An 18,061-nucleotide genomic window follows, 5' to 3' on the forward strand; every position below is an offset into this window, starting at 1 on the left:
ACTCGGGCTATATGCAAGGGCGCGTGCGTAGGGCTCCTGTTCTCCACAGTCCGGAGCGAATGCAAGCAAGAATTGCAATGGCCTGCAAAGGCGAACTACTGTACTCAAGATGAAAAGAAACAAGCCTATCGACCCCGTCTGCGACAACACACACGATGCAAAGCAAACTATCGGCGGATTCGTTGTCCATTATTCGACTGCATGAAGAGCTTGATCCCTCTCGCGTTTCCTCTCTTCGCGTCGCTTCATTCCCCACAATAACAAGCTTTCTGCCGATGCCCATTTCGCGTGGCTGTACGGGGCACGACCCGTCTCGAGGTCGTTTTGCCCGTGCGCAATTCGATCATTTGGCGCATCGTAGGGCAGGGGGAGCGGTCTCGACGTGAGAACCGGTCCATTCGAACGAAAACGCGAGGGATGCGAGAGAGCTGGGAGACGTGGGAACGGTATCGAGTGCCACGGGTGTGGCGTTACTGGACGGTGGAGCAACTCGAGCGGTGCGACCTCTTCCGACACTAGCTTTGCATCACGGGTAGGGATTGGGTCTCCCTCGGCGTCGGCCATGTGAGCGATCCTCGTCACTTCTTGATCGATCAATTTGCCGAGGGTCGTCGCTCCGATCGTTTCGTGACTGTAGCTCGAAAGCGAGAGCGACCTCGCACGACGTCGAGGGGATTGATCGCTCGTAAAGTGTACCGAATCTTCGTCACCTGTGTTCCACGAGTTTCGAGAGTCGCGAGCCTCTCTTGCGAGCACTTCGTGCAGCTGGTGCGGGTGGTTCGATTGTGAGTGGTATCCCGACACGAGAGACACGCCTCGAGACAGATCGGTAGCGGGCGCTCCTCGATCCATTCCATCAGAGTCTCGGTCGTCTGCGATGTCCTCGCGAGTCGAGCCAACGACAGCGGTCGCGGGTTGATGGTCCAAGGTAACGAGTTCGAGGGGAAAGCTGATCGGAGGAGGCCAAGTTCTGCGATTCTTCTTGGCGAGCACCCTCGTCCCGGTCGGGGTCATGGTCGTCGCGACCGAGGCGAGCGAGAAGGAACTCGAGATGGGCTGGGGTTTCCGGACAGTATGGTTCGGAGTTGGCGGTGTCGTCGAGAGACGAAGAGGCAGGAGCAGCGGACGAGTGGATGAGAAAGCGCTCATCATTGGGATCTGGGACGCACGCTGGACCGGTTCGTCGCTCGGAGTTGAGGATCCGAGCGAGTTTGGTAGCTGTTTCGTGCCGTGGGTGCGGTCTTGCCGCTTGCGGAGGCGTTGCCAGCACAGAAAGGCGACGATCGATCCCGAGACGATGAGGAAGAGTGGGAGCGCGAATGCAACGATCAGGATCGCGCGAGGCGAGTCGAGCTGACCCGAGACGGTCCCAGCGCTCGGAGCAGAAAAGGGCACGTCCATGGAGGGGTACGAGGTGATGCTAAGAGTCGGCGAGAGGAGACATCCTTGTCGCTGTGTCACCTTGATCCGCGGCGGCTGATCAGCCCGGAACTGATGAGCAGTCGGGATGTGCCGAGGTTGAGCGGATCGTCTCGGGTGCGAAGGTCGACACTTGCGCTATCCATCGAGTTGGCATGTCGCACTCAGGATCGTACAGCTATGTCACTATGAGCCTGTGCTCGTCCCTTGCTAGGTTGCCGTGCGCTTCTGCGCTGTTTGAGCTGAATGATGAACTGCGACTTCGATCGCGACTTCAGCACTAGAGCGCGTCTTGCGCGGTCAGCGGCATATCTGTGAGGTGTTGACACGGACGCATGGTGCTTGAACGGGTCCAAGTGGTGGCATACAGTGGGTGAAAGCAAACATGTTCACCGCGCGCGCGCGTGCGTTTCCTTCAACTCTTGCCCCTCTCCGTCAGCAAAGCAGCGATTACACGTAAGCGAACACGCTCATCAAGGTCTCGTATAAAGATTCGGGACTCAAGATCAGCAACGCATCTGCAGATTCGCCGCACTTGATCACTCAACATTCACCACGCTCCGTTAACATGACTTCAATGAACCCGTCCACTGCCTTCCCGGCCTCGACCGCATCTTCAACAAGCAAGAGTATCGTGCACGACAAAGAGGCGTCTAACGCGGCCAGCGTCGCAAAGCGGTCGGTCCCATTCCCTCTCCCATGTTTCAACACGGATGCTGACCCCGTCATTCTGGGCCGAGCAGACTGCAATCCGAGCTCATGTCCCTCATGATGTCTCCTCCGGCACCAGGCATCTCGGCATTCCCCGAGTCCGACTCGGACATGACTTACTGGGTCGGACGGCTCGAAGGCGCCGAAGTGAGCACAGAACTCCTCCTTATTCTCCGACTCCTGATCGTGCGACCTCACGTTGAGACTCTCTTGAACCACAGGGCACGCCGTATGAGGGACACGTGTACGCCATCTCGCTGCGCTTCACCCAAGAATACCCTTTCAAAGCCCCGACGGTCCGGTTCGAATCGACTTGCTTCCGTCAGTCCTCACAGCATTGCCTCGTGAGCAAGAGGATAGTCACTGATCTTGAGATCGTCTTGCTGCACATCGGACAGACCCCAACGTCGACATGCACGGCAATATCTGTCTCGGTGCGTCATCCTCGGGCCGCTTGACGGCGACAATCTTGCGCTAGGTCTGAAACTGTCTAACCTCGACGACGATCTCGTGTGTGTGTAGATATCCTCAAGGAAAAATGGTCCCCTGCCCTGTCGGTTTCGACCATTCTCGTTTCGCTCCAATCGCTACTCGGAGGTGAGCTCGACCCGCAACTGCACTCGTCCTCTCGCGTTTGACCTGACTAGCGAGTTGCGTGAAAAAATAAAACGCAGAGCCGAACAATGCTTCGCCTTTGAACGTCGAGGCAGCCGACCTTTGGGACGATGCCGAAGCTGCAAGTCGTCGATCTTTCGTGCACACCTGACGTACCCATCTGCTGACCCTCTCGCTGTCTTGCTTTATACAGTTCAAAACGGAACTTGCCAAGCACTACAAGCCTCTCGAGGATGACGAATGAACATCGCTCTCGGCCTTTTTCGTCTTTCTCTACTGTTTCCTTGCTTTTATTTCTCTGCCTCACATGCGTCTCATGTTGTTACCTGTTTCTCTGCGCCTGTCGATCTCTTGACCTGGTGGCAACTCTCTTGTTAACACAGATCGATGCCGTTCAATTCGCGTGCAAGCCAATACAAGCCACGTGCTTGTCTGGGCGAACTTTTCTCCCAGGAGTTAGCGATTTTGCGTTCTCGTTGGACGCGGAGGAATGCCCCTCAAAAACCTTACTACAGTAGACAGAGAAGAGGAGATGAGACAATCGCGAGTACAGTATCGCGGCTCGAGTCTCGGCTATCAACCATCTCACTTGCCGTTCTCAGAGTCATGGCAGCTACCGTACCGTGTCAAGTAAGTGACAGATGTTTCAAGGTCAATCCTGTATAGGGCGTTCAGGGCGGCCTCTCGGGTCAACGAAACGACGAACGCATGTGGTGCGTCGACTCCTTGCGAGTGACATGTTAGCTGATCTCGCCGCTCCTTGGATATCCTACTATCTAGTACAAGACCGGCAAGGTGGGTTCCTCTCCTCTCCGTCGCGCACGATGCCTTCGATGACGTTCGAAACCGGACGCGTCGACGTACTTGGAACTGACTCGGATGCTGCTCATCCACAGACTCTCGGTCAAGGGACTTATGCAGTCGTCAAAGGTCAGTCACAAGTCGAAATGACGCGAGCAGAGACCATGGCCCCTGTACTCAACGACGAAAACCTCTCTTCTCGACAGAATGTGTTCATATCAAGACGGGTACGGTCCTTTGACAGCGACCTGTATGCTAAGCTCGTCAAGGAGAATACTGACCTCGCTCGAGTTTCGCCATCTCGCTCGCTTCATGGTTTGGATTCTTCAGGCAAATACTATGCCTGCAAGGTTCGAACATTCTCTTTCAGCTGTCTCATCTCCGAAGAAGAAAGCCACTAATCCAGATTATTTCTCTGTTCAGGTCATCAACAAGCGTCTGATGGCTGGACGAGAGCACATGGTCAGTTGCGGGAGAAGCGCTAGAAAGAGTTGTCAGTCAACAACATCGCTGACTCGGATTTTGAGCCGCCCATTGTAGATCCGGAACGAGATTGCGGTGCTCAAGTCCATCTCGCAAGGTCACACCAACATTGTCACCCTATGGGGTAAGTATACCGCTCCTTCTCGGTCCCGAACGGTGATTCTGACCGTTCGTTTCCCGACTCCGTACAGATTACTTTGAGGTAGACTGGTCATCCCTCAATAAGCAAGTCTTGTACTGACTGACAGAGAATTTGTACCTTTGACGATTTAGACGCAAAACAACCGTGAGTCCTTTCCCCGAATCAAGACTCCCGTAGCAGTGGTCTGAATCAATAGCTCGCTAACCCATTTTCGACACCTAGTGTACCTCGTGACGGATCTCTGTCAAGGAGGAGAGTTGTTTGATCGCATCTGCGCGCTGCAATACTTCAAGGAACAGGATGCGGCAAAACTCGTCAAGACGGTCATGAGTGCAGTCGAATACTTGCACTCGCACGGGATCGTTCACCGCGGTAAATTCGCGCTCTTCCTTTCGAGCCACTGTGGCAGAGCATTCTCACTGAACCCGATCCGATCTTCGTCTCCTTGACTGCTTCCAAAGACATCAAACCCGAGAACCTACTGTACCGTTCCAAGGATGCCGATTCCGACCTCTTGCTGGCAGACTTTGGGTTGAGTAAAGTCATGGACGATCAACAGTTCTCGGCACTCACGACGACTTGCGGTACTCCCGGTACGCCAATTCTTCCACCCGGTCGTCGCGAGCTGAAGATTCGACTGAGCGTTGGAATGTTCAGGCTACATGGCACCCGAGATCTTCAAGAAGATTGGACATGGCAAACCGGTTGTGAGTGAATTGTCCTAGCTCTCCAAAAGCTTGTCAATCTCTTCTTTGGCTAATCTCGCTCTCTTTCTGCTTCACAGGACATCTGGGGTTAGCCTTGTCGCTCGTTCCGTCGTAAATTCTGTATTTTTACTGACCAATATCTGCATTGTCGACAACAGCCATGGGCGTCGTCACTTATTTCTTGCTCTGCGGATACACACCATTCGGTTCGTACTGTATAATGCGCGTTCTGTTACGATTGAGCGCGCTCACACTTCTAGTCACTATGTCACAGATCGGGACAACCAAGTTGAAGAGATTCAGGCCATCTGTTCCGCCGACTATGCGTTTGAGCCCGCAGAGTACTGGCAAGGGGTCTCTGAAACTGGCAAGACTGTTTCCGTTGTCACAACCGCCTGATCGCGGCTCTTCGGCTCACACACCCATGATCTCGTCTCTCTGAACAGCTCGCGATTTCATCAACCGCTGTCTCGTGATCGACCAAACGAAACGCATGACGGCTGCCGAAGCCCTCACCCACCCGTGGCTCGCTTCGATCGGTTCGACACACCCAGCAGCAAACACTTCATCGTACAACCCGCCCGATCTGTTGCCGTCGTTGCGCAAGAACTTCGACGCACGGGGCACGTTCCGACGCGCCATCTTTGCCGTCCGTGCTGCGGCGGCTCTCAAGGATGGCGGCGAACACCGAAGGGCGACTCTCAATGTCGCTGGACTCGGAGGTTCTCCCGAAGAGCAGAAACGTGTCAGAGAAGAGGCCGATCGCGCGAAACGAGAGGCAGAAGAAGAAGCGGTACATTTCCAGTCCTTCGTCCTCAGCTTTCCGCACGATAGTTCAGTTCTGCTGACATTCTTTCCCAACTCCGTTTGCGAGTCTACAGGCCAACGTCAACCAAGTCTACGCACAGAATTAACACCGAATCCATCTCGTGCGCCTGTCTTGATCTTGTACCACTGATTCAACGTGTAACACCTGTTCTTCGTCCCCCCGTGCGCGACGTGCAAAAGAATGGGAGAGAGCGTCATGCTTGGCGGACAATGCTCAGCGCTTTTCGTCTCAGCTAGAGCACTTCGGAACCCTTGCGGGCCGGACTTACCCTCCCCAATTTTCCTTGGCTTTCTGCTATCAACGTCATCTCTGTCCTGCCTCACTTGACGACTCACGAGGCTTACAGTACCGGGTGTCGGCCGAGCGGAACAGATCTCGCTAGCTCGACCTTGCGCCGACACCGCCTCTCTTAGCCTCTCGGCTCACGACTGACTTCCCGTCTTTCACTTCTTCTCCGTTCATCTCCACCAGCCACAACTTCTACGTACTCGAGGTATAATGCTGTTTGCGTCTGTTCTGCTCTGGACCCTAGTGGGCTCAGGTAAGCCTTCTCATCCAGTCCTTCCCAAAGTTCCGAGGTTGACAAGAACTACATGTGACCTGTTCTCATTCTGCCAAAAGCCCTTGCGGCCCCTGCTTCCGTTCCCACTCTCGGTACTCGAGAGATCGCACACGAGAAACGACAACTCTCGGGAGACCAGGCTCAAGCCGTCGGAAATTACGCAGACATCCTTGGACGCGCTGTGGACAGTGGTTCCGGCCAATGCGCATCAGACTGTCGACCTTGGGTCAGTACCCTCAGAGTAAGTCCTGAATTGGAGAATCACGCTCTCGAGAGTTGAACTATGTGTTTGTATTTTCCGGAAACGCTGACTACCTCCATGTTGCGTCGGAAAGGGTTGCGGCGTTCAAGGAGGAGGTGCGGCTCAGGTTGGAACGTGTAGCTGTCGAGAAAACGTGATCTCGTTGATGCGACCATGTGCTACCTGTTCGTCCTCTCTCCGCTTGTACCTTTTTCCGGTTTTCTCACTCTCCCGTCTGATACTCCTCGTTTGGGTTCTAAATCTATCGGTTTTCGACACGATACAGGTCTCGGCTATACGACCCAGATTGACGATATTGAACAATTGTGTCGATCGGAACTCGCATCTCTAAGCGCATCGAGCTCGACCCCAACTTCGACCGCACCGGTCAATTCCGTCGGTACCAACTTGGGCGACTCGTCGAATACTCCCACTTCGAGTCCAACTCAAGCCCCAAGTTCAGGCAACACGGCATGTCGGAGTCATTTCGGTGTTTTCAGTCTCGTCACGATCGTTACGGTCGCGAGCGCTCATCTGCTCTGATCTGATCCTGAAAGGACAGAGCTCTCCCTGCCCCTATCTCTTCTGTTCAGCAACCTTGTCGAACCTTCGTAACTTGCACATATTTTCTCGCACTGCTCAACACAAACAAGCAGAAACATGCATTTTTCGAGACAAACGACAGAACGGAAACCGTGAGCGGAATAGTACAACTGGTACACAAGCAGCAAAGCTCGATGAAGGCACTCAAGCGCTCGATTGACGTTTTTGTATCGAGGAGGGAGAGATCAGGCGCGACGAGTATCGCCAGGACTGGCTCGCGCAGTCGTTTCGACCAACTCGAGTTTGAGCGAGTCAAGCTCGTGCTCGAGCGCTCTGATCCTCTCTTCGGCTTTGACGATCAAGTCTGCTTTTGTCGACAGCGTGTCTCGAAGGCGCGGCGAATGCGGGACGGATCCATGCTGAGGCTGAAACTTGAGTCGATGCGCGTGTCCGCTGGCCCTCGAGGAACCACTTTCTCGAGCATCAGAGTCAAGGGGTTTCCCAGGCGAACGGTGTGCAGGCATCCAGTTTTCGAACAAGAACCCCTCACCGGGTGAAGAGCTCAGCGTAGAGAGTCGATCCGAAGGAGGCGAACGTGAGAGGTCCCGAGCCGGTTCAAGCTTCGGCGCAGCGGGAGGACATGCGCGAGGAGAATACTGTTGCCAGGAGGCCCACGGGATCGGAATCGGAGTAGGCGGTGCGAGCAAGTGTGGCGAGACTGAGCCTGAATGACCTGCGAGACGAGGACTCGTCGTATAGACGAATGATGCGCGTCCGGTCGAATCGGGAAAGATGTACTCGCCCTCGCGAGGTGGACAGGGTAGAGGGAGCGCGCGAGGGTCACAAGGTCCCGAGACATGCAGCTCAAAATCGGTTTGTTCTCGAACACTGCATTCGAATCGGGACGAGGCGCAAGCAGCGCGAGAGTCAGGACGACGTCGAGTGTCAGGTTGGCCTGTTTGCGATCGAGGCGAAGATGAGTCGGACCCTGCACGAGGTTGCTCGGCGCACGGAAGAGCTGGCAGTTAATTATTGACATGTCGTAACAGTATCATTCAGGTCAATCCTCACCTTCGAGCTCGCAGGGGACAAGTTCGCGCGCAGATGCCTTTGTCGAATGTCCGTTGCGCATCGCATTACCTGATCGTACCGACTCGACGCGACACGCGTGCGAAGGTCCTGTCGAGGAGACCACTCGACTGTAAGCTGATTGAGTGGAGCGACTGGGCACGGTCGGACCCGGAAAAAGCGTCGAATGATCGCCTGTCGATGGAGACTGGCGCAGACGAGGAGGTACAGACGCGGAGCGTCGATCTGCACGGGATCCATCCAGTTGCAGCCCAGGTACTTTCCAAGCCGTTTGTGAGAGCTTACAGGCCGGCATGGGAGGTCGAAGCAGTCTGGAAGATGAAGAGCGAGAGCTGATAGAGCTTGCGACCGAACTCTTTGGAGCGCCGGTTTTCGTCACGCTCGACTCGAGGACGCGGCTCGCGCTCGAGGTGGCACAATTGACGCACCCGTCACCGGAACCGAGTCTCACCTTGAACCTTTACAGAGGGGTGCGTGCACGCAAAGTGACACCCTGACTCGCGCTGTGCCGGGGGGCGTCGTGACGTGAGATGAGGTAGCTGTGTCAAGCTGACTACAGAAGAGTCGTGACGCCCTCGGACCGATTACGAGCCTGTGCGCGAGGCCGGCCCGGCTGCAGAATGCGGGAGGGGGATGCCGAAGAGGCGAGCGCTCGCAATTATTATGTATCTAATCCGAGGATTGTAATGCAAGGTCAAATCGCATTCAAACCGAGTTTTCCGAAATCGCGATCTCGCTTGCCGTTTTTGACTACTGTACACTCATCAAGTTCTCTGCCCGCGCGCCCCCTCAGGAGGTTCCTTGAAGCTCCCACTCACGCCGCAGTCCGCCATCCCTTCTCAACTCTCGCCCTTTGTTGTCCCTGCCGCCGTCCCTCCCGACATCAATTTACCTTCCGGAGTTAGTTCCCGTGTTACGCGTCTCGGCGCTGCCTTTCCTGTTGGAGTTCGGTCACTGATCCTGCGCTCGTGAACCTGATCTGCAGCTGTCACCCCAGTTCATGCTTCACCGGCAGCTCAACCTCCTCAGTCCTCGTACCCAAATCTCGTCTTCGCCGTTCACGACGTTCTCGTGAACCCTCGCCTTAGCAGACACACCTACACACACGATCACTCATCCATCATGGCCAGTGCTCCCACCGTCAACGTCCGTCGCGATGTCACCGATCGCTTCTACCGCTACAAGATGCCCCTCTTGATGACCAAGATCGAGGGCAAAGGTAACGGCATCAAGACTGGTCAGTTGTTCTCGATATCCTCCTAGGAGGGTTGCCACGGCTGACACGGTTCAGTCGCACAGTTTTCCCCAACATGGCGGACGTCGCCAGGGCTTTGAACCGTCCTTCTTCCTGTGAGCTCCCGCTGTTCTCGACTCTTGCTCTCTACCTAACAACACCAGGCTGACTGACAATCTCGGACCTGACGCCAGACCCGACCAAGTTTTTCGGATGTGAACTTGGAGCGCAAGCGACCTTCAACGACGAAACTGAACGCTACATCGTCAATGGCGCGCACGACCAGAACCGCATGCGCGACCTGCTCGACTCGTTCATCAACAAGTTTGTCCTGTGCCAGTCGTGCAAGAACCCCGAGACGGAACTCCAAATCACCAAGAATGACTACATCCTCGCCGATTGCAAGGCGTGCGGACACCAGGGCGACATTGACATGCGCCACAAGCTCACGACCTTCATCCTCAAGAACCCGCCCAAGAAGGCGTCGAAGAAGAGCAAGAAGCGTGCGGTCGCTGGTGCCGACGCGATCGAGGGTCAACCGGGACAGGTGGACGATGAGGATGCGGGTAGTGACGATGAGTTGACCAAGAAGATCGAGGCGGGTGCGGCCGAGATCATGACGGAGGAGGAAGCGGCGAGGTTGATTGCCCAGCGCGAAAACGACGAGGATTGGTCGGTCGACACCTCGAAAGAGGCCGTCGCGGCGCGCATCTCGAAGCTTGACGCCAAGCTTCAGTCGTCGCTCCTGCTCGGTGACGACGATGACGACGAGGGAGGCGAGACGACCTACGATGTCTTTGGCCAGTGGGTCAGGGACAACAAGGGAGAGGTTTCGGACGTCGAGATTTACAAGAAGGCCGAGGAGGACGGAATCGAGAAGAAGTACAAGACTTTGATTCCGCTCTTCCAGGCGCTGTTTGAGGATGTCAAGATTGTGGACGAGCTCGAGTCGCACCTTCCGCTCTTGGCCAAGTTGACGACGTCGGAGAAGCACCAAAAGGCTTTGCTCGGTGGACTCGAGCGCCTGCTCGGGGAGACGTCGCCCGACCAGATCCCGACGCTTCCCAAGATCCTCATGGAGTTATATCAGGCCGACATCCTCGAAGAGGAGCTCCTGCAATCGTGGGGTACGCACGTCAGCAAGAAGTGAGTCTTCCTTACAGTTTTCAACGCCTCGTACCGAATGGATTTTCTGACGCACTTGTGCACTTTGAAAGGTACACGAGCAAGGAGAACTCGAAGAAGGTTCGCAAGGCGGCTGAGCCGTTCTTGACGTGGCTCTCGACGGCTGATTCCGACGAGGACGAGTCGGACGACGAGTAGGTTGCGCTTATCTGTGTAGCGTTTTTGTTCGCAATGTCTTTCCCCACTCTGGACCCGTGGCCTTTATCGATGCGTCAAGAGTGCACCGCGGTAAGACGAGCTGTTGAATCGGAGCGTCAGGAGACACGCAAGTACCCGGCATTTATGCCGAGCCGAAGCTGTTGCTGCGTTTTAGTATGTCAAGCCAAAGCATGCACACAGTCTTTCGCTGATGCCCCTACAGCAAGCTCGTAAGACGTGAGCTTTCTCGTTCATCATAGTCAAGAACAATGGTGAGGATTATATTTTATATTTTGTGCCAAAGCAACCAGCAGCCCGCGTGGCGCAAAGGCAGCGCGTTGGACTTCTAACGCACTTGGTGTGATCCAAAGGTTGCGGGTTCGATCCCCGCCGGGGGCTACGATTACTTTTTTCGTCCGCCAAGCTTTTGCTACTAGAACCAGGCCAAAGACACATCACGCAGGCTATGGAATCTCTCGGTTTGCGAGCAAACAAGCTCGACAGATAGCGTTCGAGTCGAACACGCACACTTTTGGGTCTTTTCTCGGTTGCTATGATAGGCAAAAGATGAGTGTGCTGTCTGTAGTGTCTCCATATTGCGATTGGAGTCTGTTGCGACAGGCAGCAAGGCCTAGCCGCTCAACAGCGGCAGCCAAAAAAAATGAGGACAGAGGGGTTCGAACCCTCGCTCTTTCGAACTACGGATCACGCTCACTTCCAATGAAATGAGTGTCCTAAACGTAGCGCCTTAGACCACTCGGCCATATCCCCAGTCAATAGGATTAGCCGCACTACCAGTGTGTATATACACACGGCTATTAAGCTCTCCTAATAGTGACGGTTGTCTACTCCATACCGAGCTATACTAGCCGTAGCCTCGTCTTCCTACCCAATGTGACGCCCGATCTGGGTAGACTTCAGCATCAACCTCTAGCGGTCTCCTAGAAATACCCGCTCCGACAATTTACTTGGATCTCGTCAGCTCCGGCTTTAGCCCTTCCCCGTTCTGACGAGCAAGCCGCTGCAGCAAGGTTTTTACAGGTCAAGACAGTCAAGGGCGGGTGTTTATAGCTGAATATCGTCTGAAGATCTACGATCCGTGCTCAGCCTGGCTTTTCAAGCTCCGATAGTGGCTGATGTTGCTTCGCTTGTACAGCTCGGATCGATCCTGGTATAGGGCCTGATGCAGGTGCCTCGGTTATTGCTCTGAAACACATTCGCAGCGCAGGTACGGAAAGGTTGGCGTGACAAAAATAACGAAGAAAAGGACGCTTGCCCGCGCGACTGTCGTTCAAGTCGTTCGTTGCTACTCAAAATTTATATGAGCGAAATCCGAGGAGTGTGGCGACAATCCCGTGCAGGATAAAGGCGATAGTGTGTGTTTCACGTCGCTGAACGGCGATAAGCGAAGCTGCGAGATCGAAAGGTATTACTCAAGAACCTCCTTCCTTTAAGAGCTAGACAGGACTGGGGTAGTCTGCTGGCTCGGTCTGCTGTGTAAGTATCTATCAGTCCGATCCATAGAACCAGGTCGTCCCAATAAACGTCAATGCCTCGATCATCACAACAAAATAAAAGGCAGCAGAATTGTAACAAACGCTCCGGCGCGTTGCGACACTACGCCTCGTCCAAGCTTTTACTCTGTTTGTTCTCTTTACCGCTGCCTCATGCCACACAGACTAGACATGCTTGAGAAATGGCGCTGTAAGTAGGAGACAATCGCAGACAAGCTTTAAATTGAAGTACTTTATATACGCGCATTTGTTTGCAAGCAACAAGCAAATCGGTTGTATAGTGTAGTGGTCATCACTTTCGGTTTTGATTGGTCTTGAACGACGAAACAACTTCCGGACGACCCCGGTTCGAACCCGGGTACGACCTTCTCTTTTTGGCTTCTCTAGGCGCGCCGTCCGTTACGGCTTGTGCAACTTTTTGCATCTATCAGCAGTTAGCTTCGTCCGCCGCTGTAATGTGACGGAGCAAGCAGCATTGGGAAACCGCATAATTTCTGATTCGCCGTCTGTCGTAGCTTTAATTTGTCAATATGATAAACGTCATTTTGAACCCCTTTCCAACAATCCTCGATGGTCTAGTGGTTATGATTCGGCTCTCTCACAGCCGCGAGCGGGGTTCGATTCCCCGTCGGGGAAAACATTCTTTTGCCGGCTTTGTCTTTTGGCCTGTTTGATTTTGTCGTTACCGTGCATTCTCCGTAAGATGCATCTGGTCGACAGGAGCAAACATTCGCAAGAAACAGCTTCGAGGCAAATTTGTCTCATCTTCCGACTCTGCTTTTTACGCTCAGAATCTTGCAGCCTGACACCCGACGGCACAACGACTCACGTCGTACCCATCTGGACTGCGGTGCACAGCCAAAGTCGCGACACAGATACGGCAGGAGGTCACGCGGCTGAAAGACACTATTCGCGCTGTTCGAATGGCATCCGAGGCTTCAGGCTCAAAGCGGATTCAAGAGGCATCATGTAGATCAACAAGCACGAGGTCAAACGCAGGATGCCTGCGGACCGGGATCGCAGCTGAGCCGATGCTTAGAAGCCATCTCGTAAACAACCGGTCGCTTTCGCAACGTTACAAGTTACTGAGCGCAACAAGACAGTTGACCTCGTGGAGCGGTTCAGATTGCAAGGATTCTGTGATTCAACATGCTCGGAACGAGCCTCCGAGACTCGAATGCGACCGGCGAGCAGTTCTGCCACTCGTCCCGAACAGGCCTTTCTCTCAGCCAGTCCCAATCAATCGACGTCGATAGGCCTCTCGCGTTGCTGGCCAGCGCAACTCACACTCGTTCTACCACTACCTATTCGGCTCGGATCGATTGTCTCGCTCCTTCAAACTTCGTGCAGGTCACCAAGTTCATCCCGTCTCTCGCACCCCTATACACACTCTCGTGGGTCCACGTCCCCGCCTGATCACCCGACACAGCTGAACGATATATTGTGATAGATGAGCGACGACACCCGTTCGTCCAACAACCGACACATTCGCTTCTCGCACGACCAAGGCCAAGCCGATCAGTACTTCCCCGCTCAAGGAATGAACTCGCCGACGAACAACGTCGCGCATAATCCTCCTCCTGCTGTTCTTGCGCAGCGAGAGTCCATGTCTCTCGAGGATATGTACTCGGACGGCACAAACTACTCTGTCCCGAGCCGTCCTCAACCCGCCACAACTCACGGTAGTGGCTTGCCGGAACGCGGTCTCGATCGACCTGGAACCGACAACGTCGCCCCTTCATACACGAACCCGTTCGACATTCCATCGTACCCTTCGACTGCGCCGTTGCGGGTCAATCAGCAACCCGGGCTCACTCGGGGTCGGTACGGGTCTTCCTCGGAGGAAACTCTCGTGGGAGAGCAGCAAGCGCCGCCTTTGAAGCCTGCTCTTCGTCGCAGTTCGACCGAAGAGCACCTACGCCAACAGGCAGCCCGAGAAGCTTCGGATCTCGTCAACAGCCATGTCGATGGTCGTCGTCCTCACGACAACCGGCCAGTGCCACAGCGAGGTGAAGGGTGGGAAGATGACCTCCCCGAGGACTGGCAGAGTCAGCAACGTGCTGCTGCCGGTATCTTGTCGAACCTTCTTCGCCTGTACGGCAACGGGCAAGGTCCGGTCGCGGGGATGAACCGTGGCATGACGCAAGGAAGTCATAGCTCGACCGGAAGCTACTACGGCGACCGCGATCAAGACCTTCGCAGGCGGAGTCGTCGAACGGGAGAAGCCGACGAAGGCGCTTACCCCCGCGGGTCGAACACGAATCGCATGAGGCGTGGCGAGTCGACCAACACGGTCGGGACATCGTTTGAGGACAAGGTCATCGATCCAGATGACCCTCGATCCAAGATCGGCCCAGGCATGGAGAAATGGTACGAGAGTGAGGCGATCAAGCTTGCGAAGGAAGCCCACGACAAGGCGGCCAAAGAGGGCGATGAGCTCGGATCGCTTGATGCGGCCGAGCATCGGGACGCAATTGAGGGTCGCGAGCGCAAGAAGAACAAGTACAAGAAGCTCAAGCACAAGAACTCCATTACTGCCCATGTCGCCAGTGAGTCTTCCCTGCTACTCCGGCGATGCTAGATCACAGACTAACCCGCGCGGCACTTGTTCTTGCAGCGCTTATCCAGAAGCAAGACTTCATCCTCAAATTGGCAAAGGCTCTGATGACTTTCGGAGCTCCCTCGTATGTCTACTCTTTCACCTGTCGTGCCCAACTTCAATTGACCCTCAATATGTTTCATAGCCATCGTCTCGAGTCGCAGCTCAATGCTACGTCTGCAGTCCTCGGTGTCAACGCTCAATTCATGTAGGCTTATTCCTTACTCGGCCAGAGCGTTTGTCGCTCACGTTATATTGTCTGTCTCAAGTCACGTACCCTCTGTTGTCATCGCCTCTTTCGGTGACTCGGACACGCACACTTCAGAGACCAAGTTCATCAAGGCCTCCGGCGGACTCAATCTCGGGCAACTTCACCGAATTCACTTGATCTACCGAGAAGTCGTGCATGACGAGATGGGCGTCGAGGAAGGCATCGTCGCTCTCGATCGCTGCCTCAAATCGAAGCCAATCTACCCGAACTGGCTGCGAGTCGTCTTTGCCGGAATGTGTGCAGGTATCATCTGTCCCATGGGGTATGTCCTCTCTTGCCGTATTGCGGACGACGAGCAGAGCTAATGTGCTGCGTTCCGTCCTGCAGTTTCGCAGGAAGTATCATCGACGCCTTGGTGGCAGGAACTTTCGGCGCTACGCTGTGTTTCCTCCAGCTTTATGTTGCTCGCAAGAACGCCGTGTTCTCCAACATTTTCGAGTGAGCATAATTTGCTGTGATCGGTCGAGCTGTGGCTAAACTTCTGCATATCGACAGGATCTCGGTCGCTGCACTCATCTCGTTCGCCGCCCGAGGTCTCTCAACGACGAACTACTTTTGCTACGAATCCGTTGCATCAGCTGGAGTCGTCATGGTCCTGCCCGGCTATGTTGTCCGTGAGTGCTAATCTCGCAGGTCCGCTCTTGTATCGCTTGTCCTGACATACCTCCTCTCCAGTCTGCGGCTCGCTCGAACTCGCTTCGAAGAACTTGATCGCCGGAAGTGTACGAATGGTCTATGCGTAAGTGACATTTCCGTTCATGTAGCTTCTTGGAGAAACTAACGAGTCTTCCAACGCTGCGCAGGATTATCTACACTCTCTTCCTCGGCTTTTCAATCGCCGTCGGCTCGGACGTGTTCTATCTCTTTGATCCGTCTTCTCGCCAGGTTGCAGCCAGTCAGCATCCCTCGGTTATGACTCTCGATGGAACCTTCATCGCCAACAACGTCTCGCAATCATTCGAGGGCTCGTTCTCATTCACGAATCAGACTCAGACCATCGTCTCGCAAACGACTGCGTCGCTCCAGAAGGGTAGCATCATGTGCTACCGCGATTCGGCATGGCCATGGTGGCGACAAGGGTGAGCACCGGCCCCGATACTTTTCTCTCATTCCCAAGGTACTGACCCGGCCCGTCAACAGAGCGTCGATCTACTGGCTCATTCTACTCGTTCCGGCATTCTCGTTCTTCTCCTCGCTCGCCAACATGCAACCTCTCCGCTCGCGAGAGTTGCCAGTCATGATCTTCATCGCTGTCGTGGGATACGTGGCCAATCGAGCTGCTACCATGTTTGTGAGTTACTTCGGTCCCATCGCACGGCGGCGATTTGTGTTGACACACATCTTGCAGATCTTCGAGCGTTCCGATATCGTCTCCTTCATCGGAGCGACCGTGATTGGTCTCCTTGGCAACTTGTACTCGCGATTGTTCAACGGTACCTCGTTCACAGGTACGCGTGACTATGGATCCTTATCAAAATCCCGGTGGCCAATCCGCTGACGTCGTTTCGCTTCTTCCCACTCTCGTAGCCATGGCGACCGGTGTGCTCTTCCTCGTCCCCGGAGGTATCGCTGCCGCCGGAGGACTTGCAATGAGTCAGGGAGGCAGCAACTCGTACAACTCTGGGTGAGTATTTCCTCGTTCGCATTCTCAGAAGTTTTCCGAGCTCGTCCTCACGATTTCTCGGATAGATTGATGATCGGATTCCGAATGGTCCAAGTCGCAATCGGTATCACGATCGGTCTCTTCTTCGCGTCGTTCCTTGTCTACTCCGTCGGAACCAAGAAGCGTGGAGGTGGACTCGGATTCGCGTTCTGAAGGAAGCATTCACTGTCGCTGTGTTCGATCTGGGTAGGTTCTGCAGGTTCAGATTCTTCACCATGTACTTTCTGTCTCTTCAATCTAGTAGTACCATACCTCGCGATTATCGGATTCTGCGACCTTTTGACCAATCTAATTACGCTAACCTATCCTCAAGAGTTTTGAAACTCTGGTAATGAGCTCTTGCTACGACCAGGAAAGTTCGGCGGCGACTGCAACTAGTCTTGCGCTTGGCCACCTTGAGCTTGCATGCCCGGCCCTTCTTCTTGCTCCCCGGAATCGTGAGACCAGAGATCCTGAAGCAGTGCATGTCCTTGATCCGCTTGGTCTAGCCTCGATCAAATCGTCAGTCATGAGGGAACGGCGACTCGTAGCAAAAGTGTGCCTACAATTTGCGGCGGTATCGAGAGCTTCGATGACTGCAGCTCGAGACTGTTCGATTTCCTCGATCGCAGCGAGAATCGAAGCCGATGCAAGTTTCGCGTCACTCTGTTGTAAATCCAATCTCGACTGTCAGCAGTCAGAGAATCTGGGCATCACAGCTCGAGACAGAGAGAGAAAGGTTCCTAACACAGTCAGTCTGCATGAGCTGAATTAGAGCTTGCTCCGTCGCGGCCAACTCGTCTTTCATGCGGGTTTCTTCCTGTTTGAAGTGTTCGACCACATCGGTCCTGCAAGCAATACAGAAGAAGGAAGTTCAGGCTTGTGAGCGGGATCAACGACATTTATCCACTCGCCTCGGAAAGACGGACTATCGCAGACTCACATGTTACGTTCAGCATCTTTTGTGATCTGTTCAATCCTGTCCTGGTACTGCTTCGAGGCTGTAGTGGCTCGATCAAGGATCGCTTCTTGTTGCTTCTCGAGAGACTTCCTCTTCCTCGCTTCCGCCTGCCTCAATGCCTTCTCGAGAATCCTGAAGACACCATTCTGTATCTGTCAGGCTATCGAGCTTGGTACAGCGCGATGAGAGGAGAGGGGGAGAGAAAAGGGGAGGGCATCCTCACTCGGCTCCTCCGCCGCGCTCGTCGACATCTTCCCTGGTCACACCAGGACTGCCCAAGCTGAACGACGGGAAGCGATTTGCGCTCATCTGCGACTGGCTCCGAGAGGGATCGATAGGCACGGGTGGATGGAGGAAAACGAGAGGTTCGTGCAT

At 54.5% G+C, this 18,061-nt stretch overlaps 8 protein-coding genes across 8 annotated transcripts; 5 read left to right on the forward strand and 3 right to left on the reverse strand.

Moving 5' to 3' along the window:
* Positions 1 to 189: 189 nt before the first annotated feature.
* JCM15063_001017 (uncharacterized protein) lies at positions 190 to 1,401 on the reverse strand (the record flags this gene model as incomplete). The annotated part of the gene is made up of 1 exon (XM_076678818.1): positions 190 to 1,401. The coding sequence occupies one exon, from the start codon at positions 1,399 to 1,401 to the stop codon at positions 190 to 192; it is 1,212 nt and encodes a 403-aa protein (XP_076534056.1).
* Positions 1,402 to 1,987: 586 nt separating this feature from the next.
* Positions 1,988 to 2,989, forward strand: JCM15063_001018 (uncharacterized protein; the record flags this gene model as incomplete). Its single annotated transcript, XM_076678819.1, has 7 exons — positions 1,988 to 2,097; positions 2,163 to 2,277; positions 2,352 to 2,451; positions 2,529 to 2,564; positions 2,653 to 2,727; positions 2,805 to 2,866; positions 2,939 to 2,989. 7 exons carry the CDS (start codon positions 1,988 to 1,990, stop codon positions 2,987 to 2,989), a joined length of 549 nt encoding a protein of 182 aa, XP_076534057.1.
* A 362-nt stretch (positions 2,990 to 3,351) lies between these two features.
* Positions 3,352 to 7,053, forward strand: JCM15063_001019 (serine/threonine-protein kinase; the record flags this gene model as incomplete). Its single annotated transcript, XM_076678820.1, has 17 exons — positions 3,352 to 3,375; positions 3,526 to 3,540; positions 3,642 to 3,675; positions 3,753 to 3,773; positions 3,877 to 3,896; positions 3,970 to 4,008; positions 4,087 to 4,153; positions 4,221 to 4,231; positions 4,303 to 4,315; positions 4,394 to 4,543; positions 4,633 to 4,764; positions 4,829 to 4,878; positions 4,956 to 4,965; positions 5,037 to 5,084; positions 5,153 to 5,245; positions 5,325 to 5,711; positions 6,797 to 7,053. The coding sequence occupies 17 exons, from the start codon at positions 3,352 to 3,354 to the stop codon at positions 7,051 to 7,053; spliced, it is 1,371 nt and encodes a 456-aa protein (XP_076534058.1).
* A 245-nt stretch (positions 7,054 to 7,298) lies between these two features.
* Positions 7,299 to 8,185, reverse strand: JCM15063_001020 (uncharacterized protein; the record flags this gene model as incomplete). The annotated part of the gene is made up of 2 exons (XM_076678821.1): positions 7,299 to 8,008; positions 8,125 to 8,185. The coding sequence occupies 2 exons, from the start codon at positions 8,183 to 8,185 to the stop codon at positions 7,299 to 7,301; spliced, it is 771 nt and encodes a 256-aa protein (XP_076534059.1).
* A 250-nt stretch (positions 8,186 to 8,435) lies between these two features.
* On the forward strand, positions 8,436 to 9,217 carry JCM15063_001021 (uncharacterized protein; the record flags this gene model as incomplete). Its single annotated transcript, XM_076678822.1, has 3 exons — positions 8,436 to 8,612; positions 8,968 to 9,042; positions 9,128 to 9,217. The coding sequence occupies 3 exons, from the start codon at positions 8,436 to 8,438 to the stop codon at positions 9,215 to 9,217; spliced, it is 342 nt and encodes a 113-aa protein (XP_076534060.1).
* A 47-nt stretch (positions 9,218 to 9,264) lies between these two features.
* TIF5 (translation initiation factor eIF5) lies at positions 9,265 to 10,699 on the forward strand (the record flags this gene model as incomplete). The annotated part of the gene is made up of 4 exons (XM_076678823.1): positions 9,265 to 9,379; positions 9,442 to 9,492; positions 9,571 to 10,522; positions 10,594 to 10,699. 4 exons carry the CDS (start codon positions 9,265 to 9,267, stop codon positions 10,697 to 10,699), a joined length of 1,224 nt encoding a protein of 407 aa, XP_076534061.1.
* Positions 10,700 to 13,663: 2,964 nt separating this feature from the next.
* On the forward strand, positions 13,664 to 16,899 carry JCM15063_001023 (uncharacterized protein; the record flags this gene model as incomplete). The annotated part of the gene is made up of 12 exons (XM_076678824.1): positions 13,664 to 14,762; positions 14,831 to 14,897; positions 14,958 to 15,020; positions 15,082 to 15,345; positions 15,411 to 15,521; positions 15,579 to 15,697; positions 15,759 to 15,822; positions 15,887 to 16,162; positions 16,224 to 16,374; positions 16,432 to 16,531; positions 16,611 to 16,707; positions 16,773 to 16,899. 12 exons carry the CDS (start codon positions 13,664 to 13,666, stop codon positions 16,897 to 16,899), a joined length of 2,538 nt encoding a protein of 845 aa, XP_076534062.1.
* A 221-nt stretch (positions 16,900 to 17,120) lies between these two features.
* On the reverse strand, positions 17,121 to 17,995 carry JCM15063_001024 (uncharacterized protein; the record flags this gene model as incomplete). The annotated part of the gene is made up of 5 exons (XM_076678825.1): positions 17,121 to 17,230; positions 17,292 to 17,391; positions 17,474 to 17,573; positions 17,669 to 17,818; positions 17,910 to 17,995. 5 exons carry the CDS (start codon positions 17,993 to 17,995, stop codon positions 17,121 to 17,123), a joined length of 546 nt encoding a protein of 181 aa, XP_076534063.1.
* Between the last annotated feature and the right edge of the window lie 66 nt (positions 17,996 to 18,061).

This window comes from Sporobolomyces koalae, assembly GCF_050403365.1.
Source record: "Sporobolomyces koalae JCM15063 DNA, S_koalae_JCM15063T_v1_ctg17, whole genome shotgun sequence".
Taxonomy (NCBI): Eukaryota; Fungi; Basidiomycota; class Microbotryomycetes; order Sporidiobolales; family Sporidiobolaceae; genus Sporobolomyces; species Sporobolomyces koalae.